General features: G+C 34.8%; 2 protein-coding genes across 4 annotated transcripts in view; both read left to right on the plus strand.

The window, feature by feature from the left end:
• The window catches only part of LOC127867050 (uncharacterized), a 448,603-nt gene that overhangs the window by 265,063 nt on the left and 161,539 nt on the right, over positions 1-22,001 (plus strand). The window lies entirely within an intron of this gene.
• On the plus strand, positions 3,617-20,988 carry LOC127867048 (uncharacterized). 3 transcript variants are annotated; one of them, XM_052407974.1, is made up of 4 exons: positions 3,617-4,918; positions 14,976-15,410; positions 16,713-16,928; positions 17,620-20,988. In XM_052407974.1, exons 2-4 carry the CDS (start codon positions 14,976-14,978, stop codon positions 17,848-17,850), a joined length of 882 nt encoding a protein of 293 aa, XP_052263934.1. In that variant the 5' UTR covers positions 3,617-4,918; the 3' UTR covers positions 17,851-20,988. The 3 variants fall into 3 exon arrangements, with proteins under 3 accessions (XP_052263934.1, XP_052263935.1, XP_052263936.1); XM_052407975.1 differs by having other exon boundaries at positions 3,617-4,332; XM_052407976.1 differs by lacking the exon at positions 3,617-4,918 and adding an exon at positions 14,075-14,214.

Consider the following 22,001-nt stretch of genomic DNA (forward strand, 5'->3'; position numbering starts at 1 on the left):
TTAAGTTCTAAGGTATGGGATATTGTGATCAGTCATTGTCTGCTGCCAAATGTGTTTTGCCTATCATTTCAAGAACCACTATTGGCTTTAAACCACATGAAACTTTGGACATGTCTTTGCAGTCCTTACCCAATTGAGAAGAAATCCATATTTGATACTGTGTGTTGAAAATTTGTGTTGAACATTTAAGTTTAAGACAATGATTTATTAATTGCAGATAATAACAAGTTGTTCTAAGCAATTATCATATCATTATCAAGCCTGTTATTTATCCCCAGTATTAACGTGGTCATATTATTTTGAATGACTATTCCATAAATTCCATATATTTATCTCAAACATTACATCATGATTGTTTATGACTTTAGTGCATGTCTAAAAGTATATGCAGTATGTATTTCAGTTTAATACAGATATCAAGAACTTTTTCAATTCCAGGATGTGAATTAACTAATATAATTCCTGGACAAACAGAGCAGTTTGGTAAATTTTTAATTTTGAGTGATCTCCCTTGGACTGGCATCACTTGTATAATTATGTCACTTCCATTACCAAATAAAGCATGAACCAACAAGGGAGGCAACTCGTGAGGTCACATTTGGTAGTAAACAAAAAGTGGTTCTTTATTATTTCGCTTTACATGGGTCGAAATACCGTTTAAGAGCTCTTTCCTGGTTGGATTAAACAGTCCGAAATCAACCACTCTAGAAAGTCGAAACACTAATCGGACAGAACATTCAATTCCATTCTACATGCAAGCTATTTACATAACAAAAATTGTAAACCAAGAAGATTGGAATATTTGTTTTTGCAGTTATATACAGTGTTCCTGATTGAAATCAATGTGCTATTGCTTGAAAAGCATTTTTTTTTTGGTACACACAAGATAAGGAGTTGAATATTTGCAGAAAACTTTCTACACGTCTGCGTGATTTTCGTGCACTTTTTATTGAGACAAAGGATAAAGCACTGTTTATTTCATGCTAGAATTTAATTGTAAATGTAAGCATTAAAATTCAGAAGCGTGTTTTGGATTACAAATAATTTAGTTGAATAATGCTCATTTGAGCATCTAACGAAACATTTCCAATTGTGCGTAATTAAGTCAACGATTATTTGTTAAGGTGCATTAAGTGTTGAATATATTTGAGGATGTGATATTATATAAATAGTATAATAAAGCATCATATAAAAATCATATCCGCTTATTAAAAATTGAAAATAATAACTATGAAAGTAGCGTTTAGGTTTCGACGCTACACAAATGTACATGTAGGTGTATATCTTTGCACTCGATCCGCCATGTATGTATGCTGCCGATTTATGCCGCGAAAGTACGCGAGGTTAATACAGACTCGGCGTCGTTGTGCTGAACGATGCCGTGTGTCTCAGCGATACGCCGCGTAAACACACGACGCAGCCGCCGAGTACTATCATTCTGGCCGTGGCGTGAACGAGGATTATGTTTGTTCTGCGTTAGCTGTACTGTATACCAATACGTAAATGATTTAAAAGTAATTTAACCTTGATTTTGGTCAGGAACTCTTTATATAATTGCTTAAAAAAGGCTTCTCAAATTTAGCACATTAAATATTTAAAAAAAACCCACCTATTTCAGTTTACAAATCCTTCTATTCGATAGTTTCATAAATTCCTATAACTTCGACCACCCATTTATTTTGGATATTATGACTCATATCTGATAAATCTTAAGTTATTTCATTGTATTTAAAATACTATTTGACTTAGTTTATTTTCTCGTAAACAAAATGTTATGCTATATATAGCTTGGAAAAAGCCATTGGTAAAGATTTTTGCTAAATTTGCTACAGCCATGTAAAATACAAGGCCAATAATTTCAAAATTTTAATTTAAAATCAGTCGGTTTGTATTTTTTAGTCTAAATCATTATTAATTTATTGATTAAATAAAACAAATATTACAAACATAAAGTTTTCCAAAAAAAAATTATGACATGACATATTGATTTGAAGATATTAACTAATTACTGGGCTAGTAGTGCTGCAACAATACGCCCCAAACCGTATTGCAATATATTGTCAGTTCAAAAACCCGTATTGCAATATATTGCAATATATTGCTAACTTGTACCTGAATTATAACTCGCCAGCTAATCACCAAACCAAACCTTTGAATTTTAGGTTCTAGTTATATCCTATTGGCAATTCTAGCCTTTTTTTACAAAATGCTATATAAACACAATTTACTCTTTTTTGGCTTTACAAAGCATTTTGTTATGAAAGATTAGTATTGTCATATTGTCTATAAAGTCAAACTTGGCGTTTGTTTCGTCTGCCATTCTGAGAACTTTTTATAAAAGCCGACACGAAGAATATTAACCCGAAACAGAATTGTGGATGTTTAAAAGCAGGTCGTGTAACTTATCAGAATGCTGTTTTCTCAAAAAAAAAATTCTTCATTATTACTTCTGTTTACAGGTTTTTTTTTCCACTTTTTGGGAAGATAGCCCATGACTTTGGAATTGGGAATTTTATCGGCATTTTCATGAAATTGGGAAAATAAATTCATTACAGTCTTCGAATTAGCCTTTAAGCCCGAAGCCCGAGTCGATTCTTGGGCCGGTCGGTCGATCCTAAATGCTTATAAAATAGCCCGACCGGTCGATTAAATATTTGATCATCATATCAATAACCTGATTTATACGCGTTTTTAAGAGGCCCGATTTAATTCGATATTTAAATGCCTAAAATGACGTTATAGAATTGCATGAACACATGTGGCCGCCATTTTTCTAAACTGTCGTGTAAACATCCGGGTATGTTGCTATTTAAAGTAATGATTCAATTGACGCCCAATCGAGATGAGGTTATTTAAACTGAACATGCGTAGATCACGTTCCGGGATGTTCGCGCATCGGGCACTTCGTAATTTTTTAAAATAATGACCAATCTAAAAGCGTATTTAATTTTAGAAGCGTTTTTCGGAAATGTATTTATAATTCATGAAAAATGGACGAAGTAATTTTTCAATAAAAATAAAAGAGTCTGTAAGGGATATTTTACGAATTGGGTTAAAAACAAATTGATCCTTATTACAGTTAGATTTCCATGTGTTTGAATCAATTATTCTTGCGTATAAGAAGACGTTTTTTAAACTTATTATTAATTGTAGTACTTACGTTTGTTCTGTTATATCGTTCTGCTACGTGGCCTACTTTGCTACTTAAATATTACGAATATAAAATACTTTTCACGGTTGACACATGCTTATCGAAACATCGGGAGTAAATTAAAGAAGCAGACATTGTCACTTGGGCAATTAACACACCCAGTGGCCTTTTGTTCTGAAGCCACATGCCGACAGTTCAGAAATTCATCGGAGATTGTCCTAGTAATAATACGATAATAAGCAATTTGCTTTAAAATAAAACCAAACACCGGTCAAACTGATTAATGGAGTCATTGAATGAGAACATGTGTAATAATAAAGTTACAATAAACAGCATAATTATCTGGTGCATTGTGTATAAAATGCATTTCAAAATGAAACAGAATACCCTTACTGTATTACTTATTACTGTAATCACATGCATCTGTTTTTAGCATAGGTGCTTGCACCTATGCTTATGTTAATACCACATTTTGAAAATCCACATCGGTCGGTTACTCTTTTTGAAGCCTTACCTGATCAAAAATCAGACGAAATATCTATTTAATTTAGTATATGGTAATTCTTAAAAAAAAATTTTTGGAAACGTTTTTCTAACGTTTTCTTCCAAGAATATTGCTGACACCTTTTTAGTGAATTTTTCTAAGACCGTTTTATGTCAAAAAATCTTCTTATAACCTAAAACAAATTTCGTTCGTAAAACAATTCTATCTGCACTATAAATCTCAATCTCCTACGCAGTGGCCTCCCTTATACTAGAAGTTACTGACCGGGCGAAGCAAGGGCAGTAACTGCTGTGAGGAGTTTCTATAAAAATCTGCATTCAGAAATCTGCATTCAGAAATCTGTATTCAGAACTCAATCTGTTGTGCACGTTTGCATCTAACGCTTACCACAAGTTTTACGACAAATTCTTGACGCAGACGAATAGGGTAGCGTCTATTTTCATTTGTGAAAAGAATAGTTCGATACAGTTCTGTCCGTGCTTAAGTTTTGAAAGGCTTGGGTAATTATTTTTCATAAGCGTTTCAAACACTGATGTAAATGAAAAGATTATCTATTTAAATAGTCGGTAATTGTTTGAAATTATTGATTTGAGAAATTCGCGGATGGAGATATCGAACTACATTATACCACGTGACGCCATTTTGTAACTGAGTAGCTGATTCACAATGATCGCAAGTATTATTGTAATTTATATTGTGCATTCATGTTAAATGTATTATATGAAATAAACATATTGCTTCATTTTCTTCTATATTGAACAATGATCAATTAATTGCATATATCACATTGAGCATTGTTTTTCCGAGCTTTAAACTGACAACATTACACGATAAGTTGTTGTTACTGTGGTGTTGTCATTATGTCATACGTTTAATTAAGCCTCATTGCCCTCAATTAACATTTTGATTTGCATTGTAACAAATTCTCTATTGTTAACAATCGTAACGTTTGAAATAACTGTACAGAATAATTTGTATTCGATGAAAATACTATTTTAATGAACGACGTTCGTATATTACATTCATTACTGATGTGAAACCAAACATTATACTCATGTCATTGGCATAGCATAGTTTTGTTTCATTTATATGAGTCCAAAATTCACCCCATTCCCTGCTTTAAAGGTATTTTTATATTAAAAGACCTTCAAATAGTTTGCGTGAAGACTGAAATAATATTTTTTTATCAATAATAGATCGATCGTGTCAAACAATACTGTGACCCAAAAGGAAGCAAACAAACTGCTTGGATTTGTAACTTTGTAAGTTGACATGCATCTTGGAGTTACCGCTTTGGTTTGAAACTGCTTGGAGTTCTGATTTTGATATCATACTATCAACAACAACCTGCTTGGATTCAAACTGGAGTTGCGCTTTTTCAAGTTACAATATACTGCTTTGATTTGAAGCTGCTCGGAGTTGTGATTATCATTGGACCAAACTGCTTGGAAATGTGATTGATTTCAAACTGACTGGAGTTGCTTGGACTTTTGATAGTAAAACTTTGCATTGGTTATCTATGAGGTGCACTTTGTCAGCCACAAATTTCTGATTTGATTTTAAACGGCATGCCAATATTGAGATTTTCAAATTTTGCATTGACTCATCTTGGAGCTGCGTAAAGCATAATGTACATACTACTGCTTTGATTTTAAAGTGCTTACAACTGTGATGTTACTGCTTGATTTCAACTACCAAACTGATGTGATTGAAAATAAATGGTGTTTTGAATTTCATTGCTAACCTTCAAAAAAGGAAATTGCTTAAAAGTTACAAAAACTTACTTAGACTTGTACTTTGTTTGTGTTAATTTTCTGCTTTGATCTGAATCTGCTTGTTACAAGTTGTACATAGTGTATTGTAAATTTCAAAGCAACTGTAATGCCTTAATCCAAGTTTTCATTATACAATATGAATCCACTTTCCCTGTAAGAAAAGTGAAAGTCTTTTTTTGTCTAAACTATACGCTTTTTTATTTACACATGCCCTTATTGCACAAAGCTTGAAGAGTAATTATTTAAAATGGGGGAATATTCCATGTTAGCGACAGCTGGCTTTCACCAAGGTAATGAATGTTTGCCAATTGATGCGAGAGGAAGACAGTGTGTTACAAGTAGTTTTTTATTCCTTGCTTATGCACAGTACTTTAGTAAGGTACAAGACATGAAGAAGGAACATTTAGAAGATATTCTTAAGGTTGGTAGTTATTTGTACTGTGCCGTTTCAAAGTTGTCCAACACTGGCACCAATTTCATTGATCCATTGAATCTTCCAAGACGAATAAAGTGTAAAGGAAAGCTTTTTAGTGTTGAGCATTGTGGTGTTCGTTCTGGATCATTAACAAGTAGTCCTAACAGTTCTGATGGTGTCAATACTTTTTCACTGGAGTCTGCTTTTTTCCTTTCCGGCTCAAAGCACATGATGTTAGTTTTCAGTAATGTTGCCATAGGCATACTTTTTCAGGATGGTCAATATTTCATTTTTGACAGCCATTCCAGAAATAGCCATGGATTTGTTTGTGATAATGGTACTTGTGTTTTAGGTCACGTTCCATCATTAAAGGCATTGGTCTCTTTCATACAGGACCTTGTCCGATCTGTTGACAGTAATTGTGCGTCCTTGATACAATTTGATGTCCATTCATTTTCATTCAAAACAAAGAATTGTTCAAAGGAAGGTGTTTGTGTTATACTTGAAGGTGCTGGCTATACATTGAAGGACATTTGCAGTAAAAAAATTATTGCTCAAAAACAGTTTGCAAACAATGATGTTAATGAGTGTCAAAGCAAGCATCAACAAGTGCAATCGCTTCTTGAAAGTCATGATGATCTGAACATTTTTATAGATGATATGTATGAAGCAAATCAGTCAATTTCATCAGTTAATGATGATCTTTTTGAACTTGTATGTAAAAAGTTTAAAAATATGGTATCTGTAGGACCGGACTTTGTCTGTTCGTGTTGCTCACAGACATTTTTCAGACATTCTGTACACAACACTAGCAACTTGAAAGACGGTCACTTAATCTCAAAGTACTTGAGTTACTGTGGAAGTAACATTACAAAGTGGATATGTATGACATGCCTTACAACTGCAAGGAAGGGTAGCATGCCCAAATTGTGTGCTAACAATGGTTTAATGTTCCCTAGTAGACCCAAAGAATTAGAGCTTACTAACCTAGAGGAAAGGCTGGTTTCGCCTAGGCTAGCTTTCATGCAGCTGCGTGAAATGCCCCGTGGTGGTCAAGTGAGTGTAAGAGGAAACGTTGTAAATGTGCCTGCAGATGTGAATAGCACAATTAAATCATTGCCGAGAATGATTGATGACAGCGAGACCATCATGTTGCAGTTGAAACGTAAATTGTCTTACAAACATAATGTTGCTTTTGAAAATATAAGACCTAATAAGGTATTTGATGCTGCCAAGTGGTTAGTAAGTAACAGTGAGATTTTTAGAAATGAAGGCATTGTTGTTGATGAGTCCTGGTTGCAGACTTACATAACAAAATCTCTGGGTGTATCTAATGAGACCAGTACTTCTGAGAAGCACTTGGAGAATAATGCTGAAAGAATGTCTGATGAGTGGACAGAAGATGATAACTTCCAAGATAAACCAACTGGTAATACAGATACATTCTTGCAAGCTGCTGATTTTCGCGAATTCAATCAGATTTTATGTGTTGCGCCTGCAGAAAACAGTTCCCCTATTAGCATATTTCAAGACTTGCATTCAGAAATTCTATCTTTCCCGTCAATATATTGTGGTCAGAAACGCTTGCAAAACACAGACAGGGAAATCCCACTGCATTATAGCGATATCTGTAAATGGGAATTAAGAAATGTTGATAGAAGGGTTGCTCTGTGTGTTCCTAACATTTTTTACAAGTTGAAGAAGCTTCAAATTAAGCAGATTAAAGACAAGGTGACATTAGCAATACGTAAATGCAAACGCAAAGGGCAGAGTATAACTGCTGGGGATATCCTGTCACCAGGATTTGTTGACAAATTGACACTGCAGGATGATGGTTTCCGAGTTCTGAGGACTATCAGAGGGTCCCCTCCTTACTGGGAACATGCAAAGAGAGATCTTTTTGCTATGATCAGACAGTTAGGAATTCCCACATGGTTCTGTTCATTTTCAGCTGCTGAAACAAAATGGGAACCTCTCTTGTGTTCACTGTCAAAACTTCTGAATGGAAAGATTTTGTCGACTGTTGACGTTAACAATCTGAATTGGCAGGAGAAATGTAATCTCATTAAGTCAGATCCTGTTACTTGTGCAAGGTACTTTGACTTTCGCATACAGTGTTTCATAAGGCATGTCCTTAAACATTCTTCACGCCCAATTGGTGAAATTGCTGACTTTTTCTACAGAGTGGAGTTCCAACAAAGAGGATCACCCCATATCCACATGCTGCTATGGATAAAAAATGCTCCTTTGATTGACAATTCTTTGGCATCAGAAGTTTCATCTTTTATTGACAAGTATGTCACGTGCGCAAACGATGATTCTATATCACAGCTGGTCAACTATCAAACACATAGACATGCGAAGACTTGTAGGAAAATGGGAAAATCTGTTTGTCGCTTCAATTTTCCTTTACCACCCATGCCAGAAACAATTATACTATACCCACTTGACGACTCAGAAACCTCCAACGTGTACAAAGCCAATTACCAGATAGTTATGGCTGTTTTGAGTGAATTGCATAAGGACGGGAACACGATATCATTTAATGAATTTCTACTGAAACTTAAAATGTCCTGGGAAGAATACCTGTTAGCTGTACGCTCCAGTTTGAAAAGAGTTACTGTTCTCTTAAAAAGACAAGTGTCAGAAAGTAGAATCAATAACTATAATAAGCTCTTGATTTCTTCTTGGGAGGCAAATATGGACATTCAGTACATCTTGGATGCATATTCGTGTGTGTCTTACATTGTTTCATACATATCAAAAGGTCAAAGAGGCCTTTCAAATTTGCTGCTGCAAGCATGTGAAGATGCAAAAGAAAAAGACAGTACAATGCGTGACCAGGTGCGGCGTATTGGTAATCAGTTTTTGTCCAGTGTTGAGATAGGTGCTCAAGAGGCTGCTTACCTGGTGCTACAGATACCTCTTAGAAGAACTACAAGAGAAATTGTTTTTGTGGACACCAATAAACCAGAAGACAGAACCAGTTTAATTAAATCATTCACAGAGCTTAAAGAAATGCCCCTTTCCTCAAATAACATTGAAATGGATAACACATTAAAACGCTATGTTCGTAGACCAAGAATTTTGGAAAATGTATGTTATGCAGACTTTGCTTGTTGGTATGATCTGTGCAAAAAAAAGAAGCGAACAAAGAACATGCCTGATTTGGAGTTTGCAGAATTGCCTGAGAGCGATTATGAAGAAGACCAAACAGATGACTTAGAATGTGCAGAGGAAGATGCTTCAGAAAGGGTTATTGTCTTTCCATGTGGCATAAAAAGGAAGCGTACAAACATGCCTGATTTGGAGTCTGCAGAATTGCCTGAGAGCAATTACGAAGAAGAGCAAACAGATGACCTGGAATTTGCAAAGAAAAAGGCTTCAGAAGGGGTAATTGTATTTCCGTGTGGCATTATTATGAAAAAGAGGAAAAAGCAAAAAGTAATGTACTGGCACCACATTCCATTAAACAAAGATAGTGAAGAACATTACCGTCAACAAATAATGTTGTTCACAGCATGGCGAAATGAAGAAAAGGACCTGATTGGTTGCTATGAATCATATGAGGCTAAATTTAATGCTGTTAATGGAGAGATTGTACAAAAAAAGTTGTCATATGAACAATCTTGTGTCGATACAGATCTGTATGAGCAAATTTTAAGGGAAAATGGAAATAATGAAATCGATACAACGGCGACCAATCTTGAAAATCAACATAGGGAAGCAATGGATGTGGAAGAGGGTTTAAAACCCAGCCAGTTGTTTGGATGTTTTGATCCTGTTTCATTCGATAACAGTGACATGTATGATTTGGGTGAAGATATTGGAGTCAGTAACAGAATCACCCCTTGTGAAGTTATTCAATCAAGTAATGAAAATGTTGACTTTTCAACATTCCGGATTTCAGTGCAGAAATTAAATGCAGAGCAAAGAAACTTCTTTTATCACATTTTGCATTGCGTGAAAACTTCCAAGGAGCCATTTTACATTTTTTTGTCAGGTGGAGCAGGTGTTGGTAAAAGTGTTCTTATTAAAACACTCCATTTTGCTCTTGAAAGATACTTGAATCATCTTCGAACCAAAGACCCAAGTACTTTAAAGGTCCTCCTTTGTGCCCCAACAGGAAAAGCTGCCCATAACATAGGGGGCAACACACTGCACTCTGCATTTTGCATTCCAGTCAGTCAAGGCTTTCATTTCAAACCTCTTGATATGCAACAATTGAACACAATGAGAGCAAGGTTTCGTGATTTGCAAGTGTTAATCATAGATGAGATATCAATGGTAGGACGTAATCTGTTTAATTTCATCAATCTTCGTCTCCAAGAAATCATGGGTTGTGTTAAACCGTTTGGCGGTATAAGTATTTTAGCTGTTGGTGACCTTTTCCAGTTAAAGCCTGTCATGGATAGTTGGATTTTTTCATGTTCAGTTCATACTGATAGAATCAGTAGTTTGGCAGGAAATGTTTGGGTTGATATGTTCCAGTTCTTTGAATTGGTCATCATAATGAGGCAAAAAGATGATCAGGATTTTGCTCTTCTTCTAAACAGATTGCGTGAAGGAAAACATACAGATGAAGATCTCAGTATTTTGAAGACACATTGTTATGAACATTCTCAAATTGATGTGACCAGGTCTCCACACATTTTTTGTAAAAAAATTGATGCCAGCAATCATAATGTCATGCTTCTCTCTAAGTTGTCAGAAAATCAACTGGTCAAAATTGATGCTATTGATTGCATGTCTGGGGACTTAAGTGGTGCATTGCAGGAGAAGTTGTTGTCAAAGTTGCCCTCAGATCCAAGTCAAACTATGGGTTTAAATAAACAACTTGTTCTTGGATTAGGTATCACATGTGATGTTTGCCTTAATATTGATGTCCATGATGGACTTACTAACGGTGCCTCATGTGTGGTGAAAAAATTTGATTTTCGAGTTCCTCACTCACAAAGATGTAGCATAGTGTGGGTGCTGTTTGATGACCCTGCAGTGGGTGTCAGTTGGCGTACAAAGTACAAGCACCTTTATACCAGTGAAATTGATTTGTTGTGGACTCCAATATTTGAAACAACAAGAAAGTTCCCATTCAGACATTACAGAACTTACCTTGTCGTAAGACGACAATTTCCATTGGTAGTGTCTGCTGGAAAAACCATTCACAAGGCTCAAGGTTCTACAATGAAATCCGCTGTAATGCACTTTGGCAACAGACATGTGCCTCATTTACATTATGTTGGATTAAGTAGGGTTTCCTCACTTTCAGGTGTTAATATCCTCTGTGTCAATGAAAAGAAAATAACCACTTCATCTGAAGTAAAAGAAGAAATGCGACGTCTGCGCCAAGAAAGATGTCTTATCCCGCTGTTTCCCATGCTAGATACCTTTGGTGACCATATGGTTCTTTGCTTTCAAAATTGTCGTTCTTTACATCAACATATTGATGACATCAGGCATGAAAACAATATGTTGAATGCGGATCTTCTTGCCTTTGTGGAGACAAGAGTACATGATTCTGATCTTTGTTCTCAAAATTATTCTTTGAATGGCTTCACTGCTCATAGCTCATCACCTGCTTCATCTGTTCATGGTATAGCTGTATATTCAAAGCTGAATTTGGAGCACTTTTCAGTTCATACATTTTCAGGAATTGAATGTGCAGTGGTGAAAACAAAAAATGAACATACCATCTGTATCTTGTATTGCCCTCCAACCAAAGCAAATATTGAAAATTACAAGTCTTTCATGAAACATTTGAAACAGATTATTTATGATTTCAGGAAATTAATTTTGATAGGGGATTTTAATGTGGATTTTACTGCCACTGTTTTTACTGCAAAGTTTTTTAAAGATGAATACAATCTTGAACAGTGTATAAAAGTTGTCACAACTGATTATGGCACTTGTTTGGATCATGTGTACACACATTCTTCAAATGGTTTTATTCTAAGCAGTGGTACGTTAGAATCCTACTACTCTGACCATAAACCACTTTTTATTGTGATTAAGAAAAGTTTATGAATAAAAAAACAAACATATACAATAATTAAAAGTGGGATTACTGCCTTGGAGGGATCCATGCAATTCATTGGGAGTTAAAACCAGTTTTAGAGCAAGCTATACCTCATAGTTAGTTAGCCCAGGAATAGAGTCAGTGTTTGAATCTCTGTGGGGGCTTCAGAAAATGATGCATTTTGAGACAAATGCTAGTATTTGCTTTACTTCATCCCAGACTTTACCAAATATCTGTGAAAATTCCTATAAAATAATGTCTGTGTCTACATATTTTGTTACATGTACATTGAATTTGAAATGCAATTATGCAAAAACATGTATAATTAAAGGTAAGAATGAGACAACAAAGTAATAAACAACCTCCATTTTATTCATTTTTAGACACTGTTACTATAAATGTATAAAATAACACATACACAGTATTTAAATGCATCAGCATAACAAAGTATTGTCAATAAAAAACAAGCACGGTATTAAATATGCAACAAAAAGCAGATACAAAATATATGAAACTGTTTATAATAAATTTTACGCATAACAAATACGTTTCCCTTTTAGTTTCGAAACACCGGTTACTATTCTTTCTTTGTGAAATTGTTAAAATTAACTATTTTTTTTATTAACTATGGAGGTATTGCATAACACATTTTTGATAAACATATGCTCATCCTTGTAAACTGTCAGGCTGTGGTGTTGGGAATTTAGGTAACATATTTTAAAAGTTACACATATAATATTTTTATTTCGTTTTATTTTGATTAATAAAAACATTGCATTGATTGCAATTAATTACTTTCATATATTTCATTCAAAACAAACATCTGTATCCTTTAAAGAGATCAATTTAGAAATTAACACCTGTGTTGGAGCAGAGTAAAAATGAGACATCAGCAATTAACTGGCTTCTGAAAGGGGTTTAAGATTGTCCATAAACAATTGGTCGAAGTTCCTCTGACATCTTAATTAATTAAGCCTTTGATTTGTTTAAACTCCATGTGTGTACTTGGAGTGTGTCAGTTTGTTCTTGACACGCAGATGGTATATTCTTCATGCATGTGTGATTATGTGGTGTTAAGTAATTATTTATTACCATTGCTGGTGAGCATGGCCAATTTTTGATAATATCATTGACCCCATTCAACAGCACTGTTGTAAACCACTAGTTATGTAGTGTATTGAAGAGATGCTTCTCTCATGTTTAACTGTTTCGCTGGCGCATACAGAGTATAGAGAGATGAAGGCCATTTAACAGAAGTGTGTACATGTATGCTGTAACATAGTATCACATGATCATCGGACATTTAAAACTCTGTCAAGTAATGTGGATTGAGCATTCATTTATAACCTTTTTGCGGTATGTAAAAATAAAATGGTTGGTCTTACATGCAGATGGCAACCGGATGTAACCCTATTGGAAATTGTGCATTTAATGTATAGTATTATCAAAAAAATCTTTCCACACGTTGTGACACGTAACGCGTTTTTTTCCGCAATATCATAGAATTGATTAAACACAACCGTTCATGGTTACATTATTAAAAGAGCATACTTATTTCTTTTTTATTCGAAACACAGAAACGCATTTGCAAATTGTAATGTTTACGTCGCTGACGTTAACAAACTTTTCCTTCAAATAAATGGAGCTAATTCACAAAGTGTTGATTCTTTGTCCGATTAAAAACCGCGAAAGTTACGTCATTCGCATGGAATGCGGTGTGTATTGATTATTGTGTATACAATTTGAATCGCAGAAAACATTGACGTACTTATTTTATTGCTGAATGTAGCGTTGTTCATTTCAACACAATTTTACCGCGAATGATTTGGAATTGACATCTCTAAATTAATTTCAAGTCAAACAGGCGGAATCTCCATCGTTACTGTCTTTGTATTGCGCTGAAAATCCGGAAAAACCTTGATTTAGTGTCCGGTATGTAGACTGCGGTGTATTGACAATTGGATTAACACGTGCGCAGTTCTGTGATGAGGCAATGCAGATGTAATGAACGAACGCGAATGGCGGCTTTTTTCTTTGAAAAGCACAAATTGTCTCGCCACGCTAAAACGGACTGCATAATAGACGCTATAGCGGCTTTTGCCTTTGAAAAGCACTAATTGTCTCGCCACGCGACCTGTAAATAAATCTCAAATACACACACATTGTCTCGCCACGCTACAACGGCCTGGAAAGAACAATAGATGATAGAAGCTATATAAGAACATACGTCTTTTACAAGAGTTACTATTGAGGAGAACCCTTATACGAACATACCTCTTTTACACGAGTTTAAATTCAGGAGTTGTTGTTGCTGTTTGGATTTTCATTTGCATTAGTTGGCATAACGCAAAGGTATTGTTTTATTTCAATATGCATGCAGTGTTTGTTTTACCGCTTTATGGTAATGACGAAGTTATGAAAAAAATCATTGTATCTGGAAGAAGATGGTTTACTTGCTAACAAAATTTACAAATACTCTTGTAATTTGCAATTAACGTGCTTTAAATAGACTATTTAATAAAGTTCGACTTTGACAATTAAATAGGAGAATGATCTTAAAGTTGCAATTTATTTACAAAGTTTTATTCTTCAAATTGGCATTTTAGGCAGTCATTTGGGATAGAGACTATTACTGTACATGTGAGTTTTGGATAAAGATCAATTTACTCATGCAAAGCTAAGAACCAGGGTTCGTGCCGAACATAAAACTATCTTTATCCAAAACTCACATAATATTCCATTATCCTATTATTCCCTCCCTCTTTCCATGATTATTTATGAAATATCGCATTTTGTGACGATTTTTTTCTCGTGTAGTTGCCAAAAACAGATCCTACAATTTTTGGAAAAACCCAAACATGTTCTAAAAATAGTGATAGTTCATAGTTCAATTTTATACGATTGTTTTTATACTATCCATTTTCATCTGCTAATTGAAAAAAGGTAAATAGGTTTCCCAGATAAAAAGTAAAAATAAAACTCAACATATCATTCATCTCCCATCCACCTCTATAATTGATTAGGTCGGAAACATCATCAATGATACTTTACTTTGGCTCAAAATGCAAGAATCTGCGTTCATTCAATGCCTGTCATAACGTGTTTGTTTGCAGATGGCGGCCACTGACATAGCCCACATGAGGCAGATAAACCCTGGCCCCCACGCAGGCACATTAAAGGCCAGGGTAATTGCCACAAAGGGGCCATCCACCTACACTAGCGGGGGAGACCAGCGCCAATCCTTGATTGTAGGACTGGCTGACATGACTGGGGCAGCAAAGGCTGTCATTTATGACAGTGCCCAGTTCCAGCGGTATCAAGCGGGACAGTCCGTAGTGATTCGAAATTTCATCTTGAGAGCAGATGGGTCAGTAATTGTCACCCGGAATTCAAGAACGTTCTCCACCTCCTCCATCGTTGCATCGGATGGATTCGCTTCTGCAGCCAGTGGTCTCGTTCACCCCCCGGAAGCCCCGTTCATGAGCCTGGAACAGGCAGCTGCCTCCCCTGCAAAGACACTTGTGTCTGTTAGGGGGCACATTGTGCAGGTTAGTGGATACTCTTTTGTCTTTGTGTACAAATGAATTTTTAACTGTAAAGCATCATTTAATATAGTCAAGGAATACTCTCACTCATTGGGAAAGTGAAGTCAAGACCCTTACAGGCAGTATAATTTACTTAAAACTAACTTACAAGGGGTAGTTATAGAATGTTTTTTTTTCATATATATAACTACAATGCCCGCTCGTTCATGAGTTTTCTATAGGTATCATGATTTTTTTTTAAACAAATAAGTACTTTTTTTTCAGTAAAATGCAACCGTTCGTTTGTAATATGAATTCCCCACACTGATCCGACATTTTTCTAACACTTCAAATGTGCAATTGCTCCTTACTGAAAAAATACTTATTTGTTTTTAAAAAAAGCATGATACCAACAGAAAACTGTCACGAATGAGCATGCTCTCCACTTTATCCCATAAAATAATAGTGAAGTTTTTAAAAACACATCTTGAACAATGGTGCCTGGGTCGCGCTTTTATTGATCGTATTCTCCCAACACAGATCTTAAAAAGTCACGGTATAGGCACTGTGTTAAAAGAAAAAAGAATGTTTCAAAGATTTTTTATTTCTATTTATATATATACTCATTGCTTGGGGGAACGGGGCAGTATATTTGCCTCAAACATGGATTGAAATATGCCCATGACATTAAGCAGAAATTTTCAAATGACATAATTACTTGTGTGGTCTCATTTTCTGCACACACGTTTCCAGAAAATGTCTATTTGTATATTGCTTCAATTTCTTATGAGCGCAACATGTGTCTGGTGCAACTCTTTCAATCATGAATAAGATCACAAACAGGAATTGCCAAGCAATTTAAAAACATATATGACATGATAAAGACTTAAGTTTTTGTATATCATTTGTTCACTTGTATAATAATTCATGTTGTGTGCTATCTTTGTTTTCTTTCATTTATTTTTACAAAATCTTCTCTTTAATTCCAAAATTGAGACCTTTTGCATAAAAAGATTATCAGGTTGTATCAAACACAGAGAGGTGCATTTACATGCTATAAACTTAGGAACCACATGCTAAGGCTCCCAACAGCTTTTAGTCTGTCTTTTTGAAGAGGCCTTAGGCCCCTCAATTTGCGTAAAAATGATTCGCAAACTCTTATATATTGTGACAACATATGTCGAAACTTTATAACAATTGGTAAATTCGTCTCTTTTAAAATTTGTATACTTCAGGGCAATAAAATCATATTTCGTTGACTGCACACTGGAATTATACCAAACACATAATCTTATTCCCCTGTGTTATTAAATTGAATTTTTCCAGGAGGACCTGGAAAGAGAGGTCATGGTTGGGAGTTCCCCGACAAGGGTTAAGGACATTACGATCTCCGACAATCGTCGGAGAGTGAAACTAACCCTCTGGCGAGAGGCTTGTGATATGCCCCACGGTCTGGGAACGTTCATCCAAGTCACAAATGCTGTGACAAACGTTCACAGAGGCGACACTTCGCTGTCACTGACCTCAAGAAGCGTTATCCAGGTATGTAAGATTACTATTATAAACTCTAACAAAAAAAATATACATTCTTATTTTCCTTTTACATAGTGTTCAACCGTTTTTTTATTCAACACTGAATGCGAAAATGTGTTGCAAGTTGTGGAACTGACATGAACCTTTAATGCTTAAAAATCTTGAGTCAGTTTCAATTTACAATTGATAACTGTAACAGTATTGTCTGTCCTTAATACTGTAATAAATGAAAAAAGATCACTTTACAGTTTGTTAATTAAATTATCAAACTTACTCACAGAATAATTTCTTCTTTACTCACTTTACGTCCTGCTTCTTGTCGGTAATACATTCTTGTGCTACATTTAGACATAAATGCTTTTCACATAATGCTGCTTAACGCGTCTGGTTATCAGTAATGAGTTATTTTCCATATTGAACTTTTATGTTTACACTTAACTACATTTATATATTGTCTTCAAAAATGCAAAAACATTTAACAGAAACTTACTTACATATAGCCGTGGCGAAACAAAACATTTCAGTTGCCTGTGTGTTACTGCACACCGTCATTTGTTTTCATGAACTTACTCCGTGTCAAATTCTTAATTATCTTTCAGTAAGGCACATTATAACATAGAGGGATTTGCATTAAAATGATTATTCCCTTCATACATTGAAGTAATAAATTAATTATTCACCTATTTTGATGTACTTACAGACTGCTGAGGCTCCTTTAGATGAAAGAGTAGTGACCATTGAAGGCGTTGGGGGAGACCAGGAAACAAAAGAGCTCCTGGCCGATGATGGAGAATGCTACTTGGTAGCAACCGAGGTGTTAAGTGACGCTCTTCCTGGCGAGGACATAGACACATTCATCACCCAGAATGCTCCTGTCACCCTTCGTCTTTTCATGCGAGGGGCCACAGTTGAGCGGGTTCATGCAATGTGACTTGACATGTGTATTTTAGCTCACTTGAGCACCATGTGCTCATGGTGAGCTTTTGTTATCACCTTTTGTCCGTTGTTAACATTTGCTTTGATAACACTCTACAGGCCACATTTATTGTCTGATCATCATAAAACTTGGTCAGAAAATTTGTCTCAATCCTATCTTGAACATGTAAGAAAATGGTTGTGGTCTGTTGAAAAACATGGCCACCATGAAGCTTGGCATTCTACCTTATATGGCTATAGTAAAACGTCCTTAACAATCTAGAAGTTACACTTTCAGTCCAATCTTCATGAAACTTGGTCAGAACATGTGTTTGTATGATACCTGGAGTTGATTTCAAGTATTGTTCCCGTCTGTTGAAAAACATGGCTTCTAGGGGGCTGGATTTGTTTCCTTATATGGCTATAGAAAGGCCTTGTAAACTATTTCGTTCATATTTTGGCCAAATTTGTAAATGGTTTCAGAAACATAATACAAGTTGCTGAGAGCAGTACCATTAAGTCTCAGGCCTCTGACCCTCTTGTTTTTACTTGCATTTCCATTGTGTAAAAAACCATTTTCATGCTTTGAAAAAAATATATCTAGTCATGTTCATTTCATTTTGGGTAAATAAAAGTTAATAAGTGTTTTTATTACTCATTTCATTTTTTACAGATATGTAAAAACTGTTCTTTAATGTCTGCTTTAACCTCTATCACTTATGAACACTTATATTGTTTTAGTGTAGTGTTGATTGTTTTCATTACTTATGTTCATATTTACAGATATGCAAAAACAATTTGTTTATGTCTTCCCTACCTCTTTGTTACATGTACATATTTACTTCACAAACAGAATGTCATACGCTTTGCTTGTTTTCATGTGTTAAAGTGCACTCATTTTTCTGCTTGTTGTCATCTATAGCATTATGTAATTGGTATGATTGTTTTTGCATTTTACATTAACTTCCCTATCAAAATCAGCTTGTCAGTATCTTTGTGTGCGCTCAATATGTTTTTACCCATTTCAGTCATTTTCCTGCAACACTACTCTATGGTTAAGACCTTGCAAGGTCAAATATTTTAGCATCTACTTTTCCATCCTGTTGTGTCTCTTACATTCGTTGCATCATTTCCATACATTTTGCTTACTTTCATTAAAGAAATCTAGTTAATGTTCAAAGTGCATAATTCAGTCAAGGCAGATAAAAATCAGCTCACATTTAAAGGTGAACAGTTAAACCTTTAATGTTTTCATATCTTCTTCATATTCCTTATTCCAATCAATCTGTTTAAAAAAAATGCATTGAACTGTTTACTGTTCGCAGTATACTGTTGAGGAGAAATATTAAGATAATATTAATGCATACAACTTAACAATCATATATTCAGTAGTTCATACAGTACTACAATTGTTCAAATATGTTTTATTGCATTGTTATGGTGCTATGTATGCGTATGTTCCTTGCAAAATATTGATGCATTGTTTAATTTTTGTTCTTCTATTATATAATGATACATCATTTTTTGTCTATATCGTACGATATTCAATTTCTTGCAAGCGAATATACACCCATTGATGCTTAATCTACAATAAAGCATTTGTTCTCTTAATCTTACGATATAAATTAATTTCTAACAAGCAAATATACCCTTGTAAATCATCTATAATTTCTTTTCGCATAGTTGCTCGACTTATGGGTATGATTCATACTAATAAATATAAACAGAATATCACATTAATACCTTATACACTGCTTTCATGTCACAATATTTAATATTCATTAAGGACACAGATCCCTACTGTTCTATTATGACCGATATATATATATTATGAACATAACAACTGCTTTCCTTTCATGTTCAGCTATTTAATTTTCCACAAATTTGAACTTCTTTACCATTATTAAACACTTGTTAAAGAACTATTATCTTCATTCAAATTACAATAATAAATCTCACTACAACAAATGTAATTAACTGCATGTTCTTTTAAGCAGTAAACACACTCAATGATGGAACCTTGATCAATCGTATACATATATATATATATATATATATATATATATATATAATTCACTATATATTCACAGTAAACATGTGTACCTGTTGAAATCCAACATAAATTAAAACGTGTATCTTTTCATTGTTGTTTTGCTATGTATGCTTACAATTTCATGTACATTAATGTCAAACAAGGAAGGCTGTAATATGTTACACATAGCCAAATGCTTCCATTTAGCATAATCTTACCTAAGTATGATCTCCTCATTGTTTGCTCATTTCATGTTTCAATGTTTAACATAGTGTTTGTAAATGCATGTATATATATTTGCGTACCTTTATATGTCCCCCACTATAGTAGTGAGGGACAAATTGTTTTTGCTCTGTCTGTTGGTCTGTTGGTTGGTTGGTCTGTTGGTTGGTTGGTTTGCGCCAACTTTAACATTTTGCAATAACTTTTGCTATATTGAAGATAGCTACTTCATATTTGGCATGCATGTGTATCTCATGGAGCTGCACATTTTGAGTGGTGAAAGGTCAAGGTCATCCTTCAAGATCAGAGGTCAAATATATGTGGTCCAACTAGCTCATTTTATGAATACTTATGCAATTTTGAAGATAGCAACTTGATATTTGGCATGCGTGTGTACCTCAAGGAGCTGCACATTTTGAGTGGTGAAGGCTCAAGGTCAAGGCCATCCTTCACGGTCAAACGTCATATAGGAGGACATTGTGTTTCACAAACACATCTTGTTTCATCTTCACGTTCTTCTTTCGCTTACTAGGATTTCTTTTGAAAACGTAAAAATATACAAACTGCTTCATTCTATTGAGGGTGTGATAACTTATCCTTTAAGTACATTTTATCATTTTCGTTACATAAGAAGTTTCACTTTTTACCTTGTCATAATGATTATTTAGTACCTACATTATGATTCTTCTTATACATCAGTTACAAAAACTTAGCACTGTGTTTATACAATCGAATATCAAATATGCTCATTCTGTGGTATTTTCCCAACACCATATATATCAATAGTTGCATTACATCTGTTCTGCTACATATTTCGTTTATGACATGCTTGTTATACATCTCGTTTTAAATGCATTTCTTTTTTACTGCTGGTTTCAAAATAAATATTTTTCAACTTGATTTCTTGTTTCTGTTATTTTCACATATACATATATCGTATAATTTTTTTTGATAAAAAAATGTTTTATAACATATTGATAGTGTTAAAGTGACTAAGCCACACGGCCAGCACCTGCAATCTTGCAAAACTTTATTGAAGCAACAACAAACGATGTACCAACCCATGCGATACACGAAAAAATATTGTCGAACACAAGGTCCCATAACTTACAAAATTTGTCGAACATAGCCAGATGATATCGCACCTCATTCTTCTTTAACCATTGAATACAAAAAACTGTACAGTTTATTATCCCCCGCGAAAGGCGGAGGGTTATTGTTTTGGCGCTGTCCGTCCGTCAAGCACGTTTGTGTCTGGAGCCATTTCTTGCAAGTGCTTTGGCGAATTTGTTTGAAACTTGGTATGAGTATATATATGGATAAGAGGATGATGCACGCCATTGGCATTGCTATTAATAACAGAGTTATGACCCTTTGTATTTTGAAAAAATGCTTTTTCCGGTGACAAAGCTCTAAATTGGGGGGGGGGATATCATTTCAACGATTTCGCTGGTTTTCATTATTAGGACGTTTAATAATGACGTTCACAATGTTCTTAAAATCTAGACACAGGACAGACAAGGGTAGCGTAGTTCCCCGCTTTAAATTTGCGATCATCACAACGCTCGAAACCAGTTACATTCAATTCAACTACCTAATGATGTGTCGCATACGTCACGAAACAATGTGCAATCTTTAACTGGTTCTAAGAATCGCGCTTGGAGCTTGTTACGTCACCATCAAAGACAACCAGTTGACTGGTTGGTAAAATTGGTGTTATGTTCCTTTCTGCATGAATGAAAATCGCAGTAACGTAACAGTACAGTATAATTTAAAGTAACAAACAAACAATAAACATACATGTATCTTGCCATTTTTTCCGAATGAAAATGTCGTTCTGTCTCGCATATATTAATGATAACGTTCATTACCACATTGTACAAATATCTCTCAGGAGCATGTAATTGTTATGA

Source organism: Dreissena polymorpha, chromosome 2, assembly GCF_020536995.1.
Source record: "Dreissena polymorpha isolate Duluth1 chromosome 2, UMN_Dpol_1.0, whole genome shotgun sequence".
NCBI lineage: Eukaryota > Metazoa > Mollusca > Bivalvia > Myida > Dreissenidae > Dreissena > Dreissena polymorpha.

What these genes read in the sequence shown, in the direction of transcription:
- LOC127867048 (XM_052407974.1), top strand. Translation starts at nt 14,976, where the DNA reads ATGGCGGCCACTGACATAGCCCACATGAGGCAGATAAACCCTGGCCCC. An exon ending in TTAGGGGGCACATTGTGCAG is followed by an intron (nt 15,411 to 16,712) that starts GTTAGTGGATAC and finishes GAATTTTTCCAG; the next exon opens with GAGGACCTGGAAAGAGAGGT. An exon ending in CCTCAAGAAGCGTTATCCAG is followed by an intron (nt 16,929 to 17,619) that starts GTATGTAAGATT and finishes ATGTACTTACAG; the next exon opens with ACTGCTGAGGCTCCTTTAGA.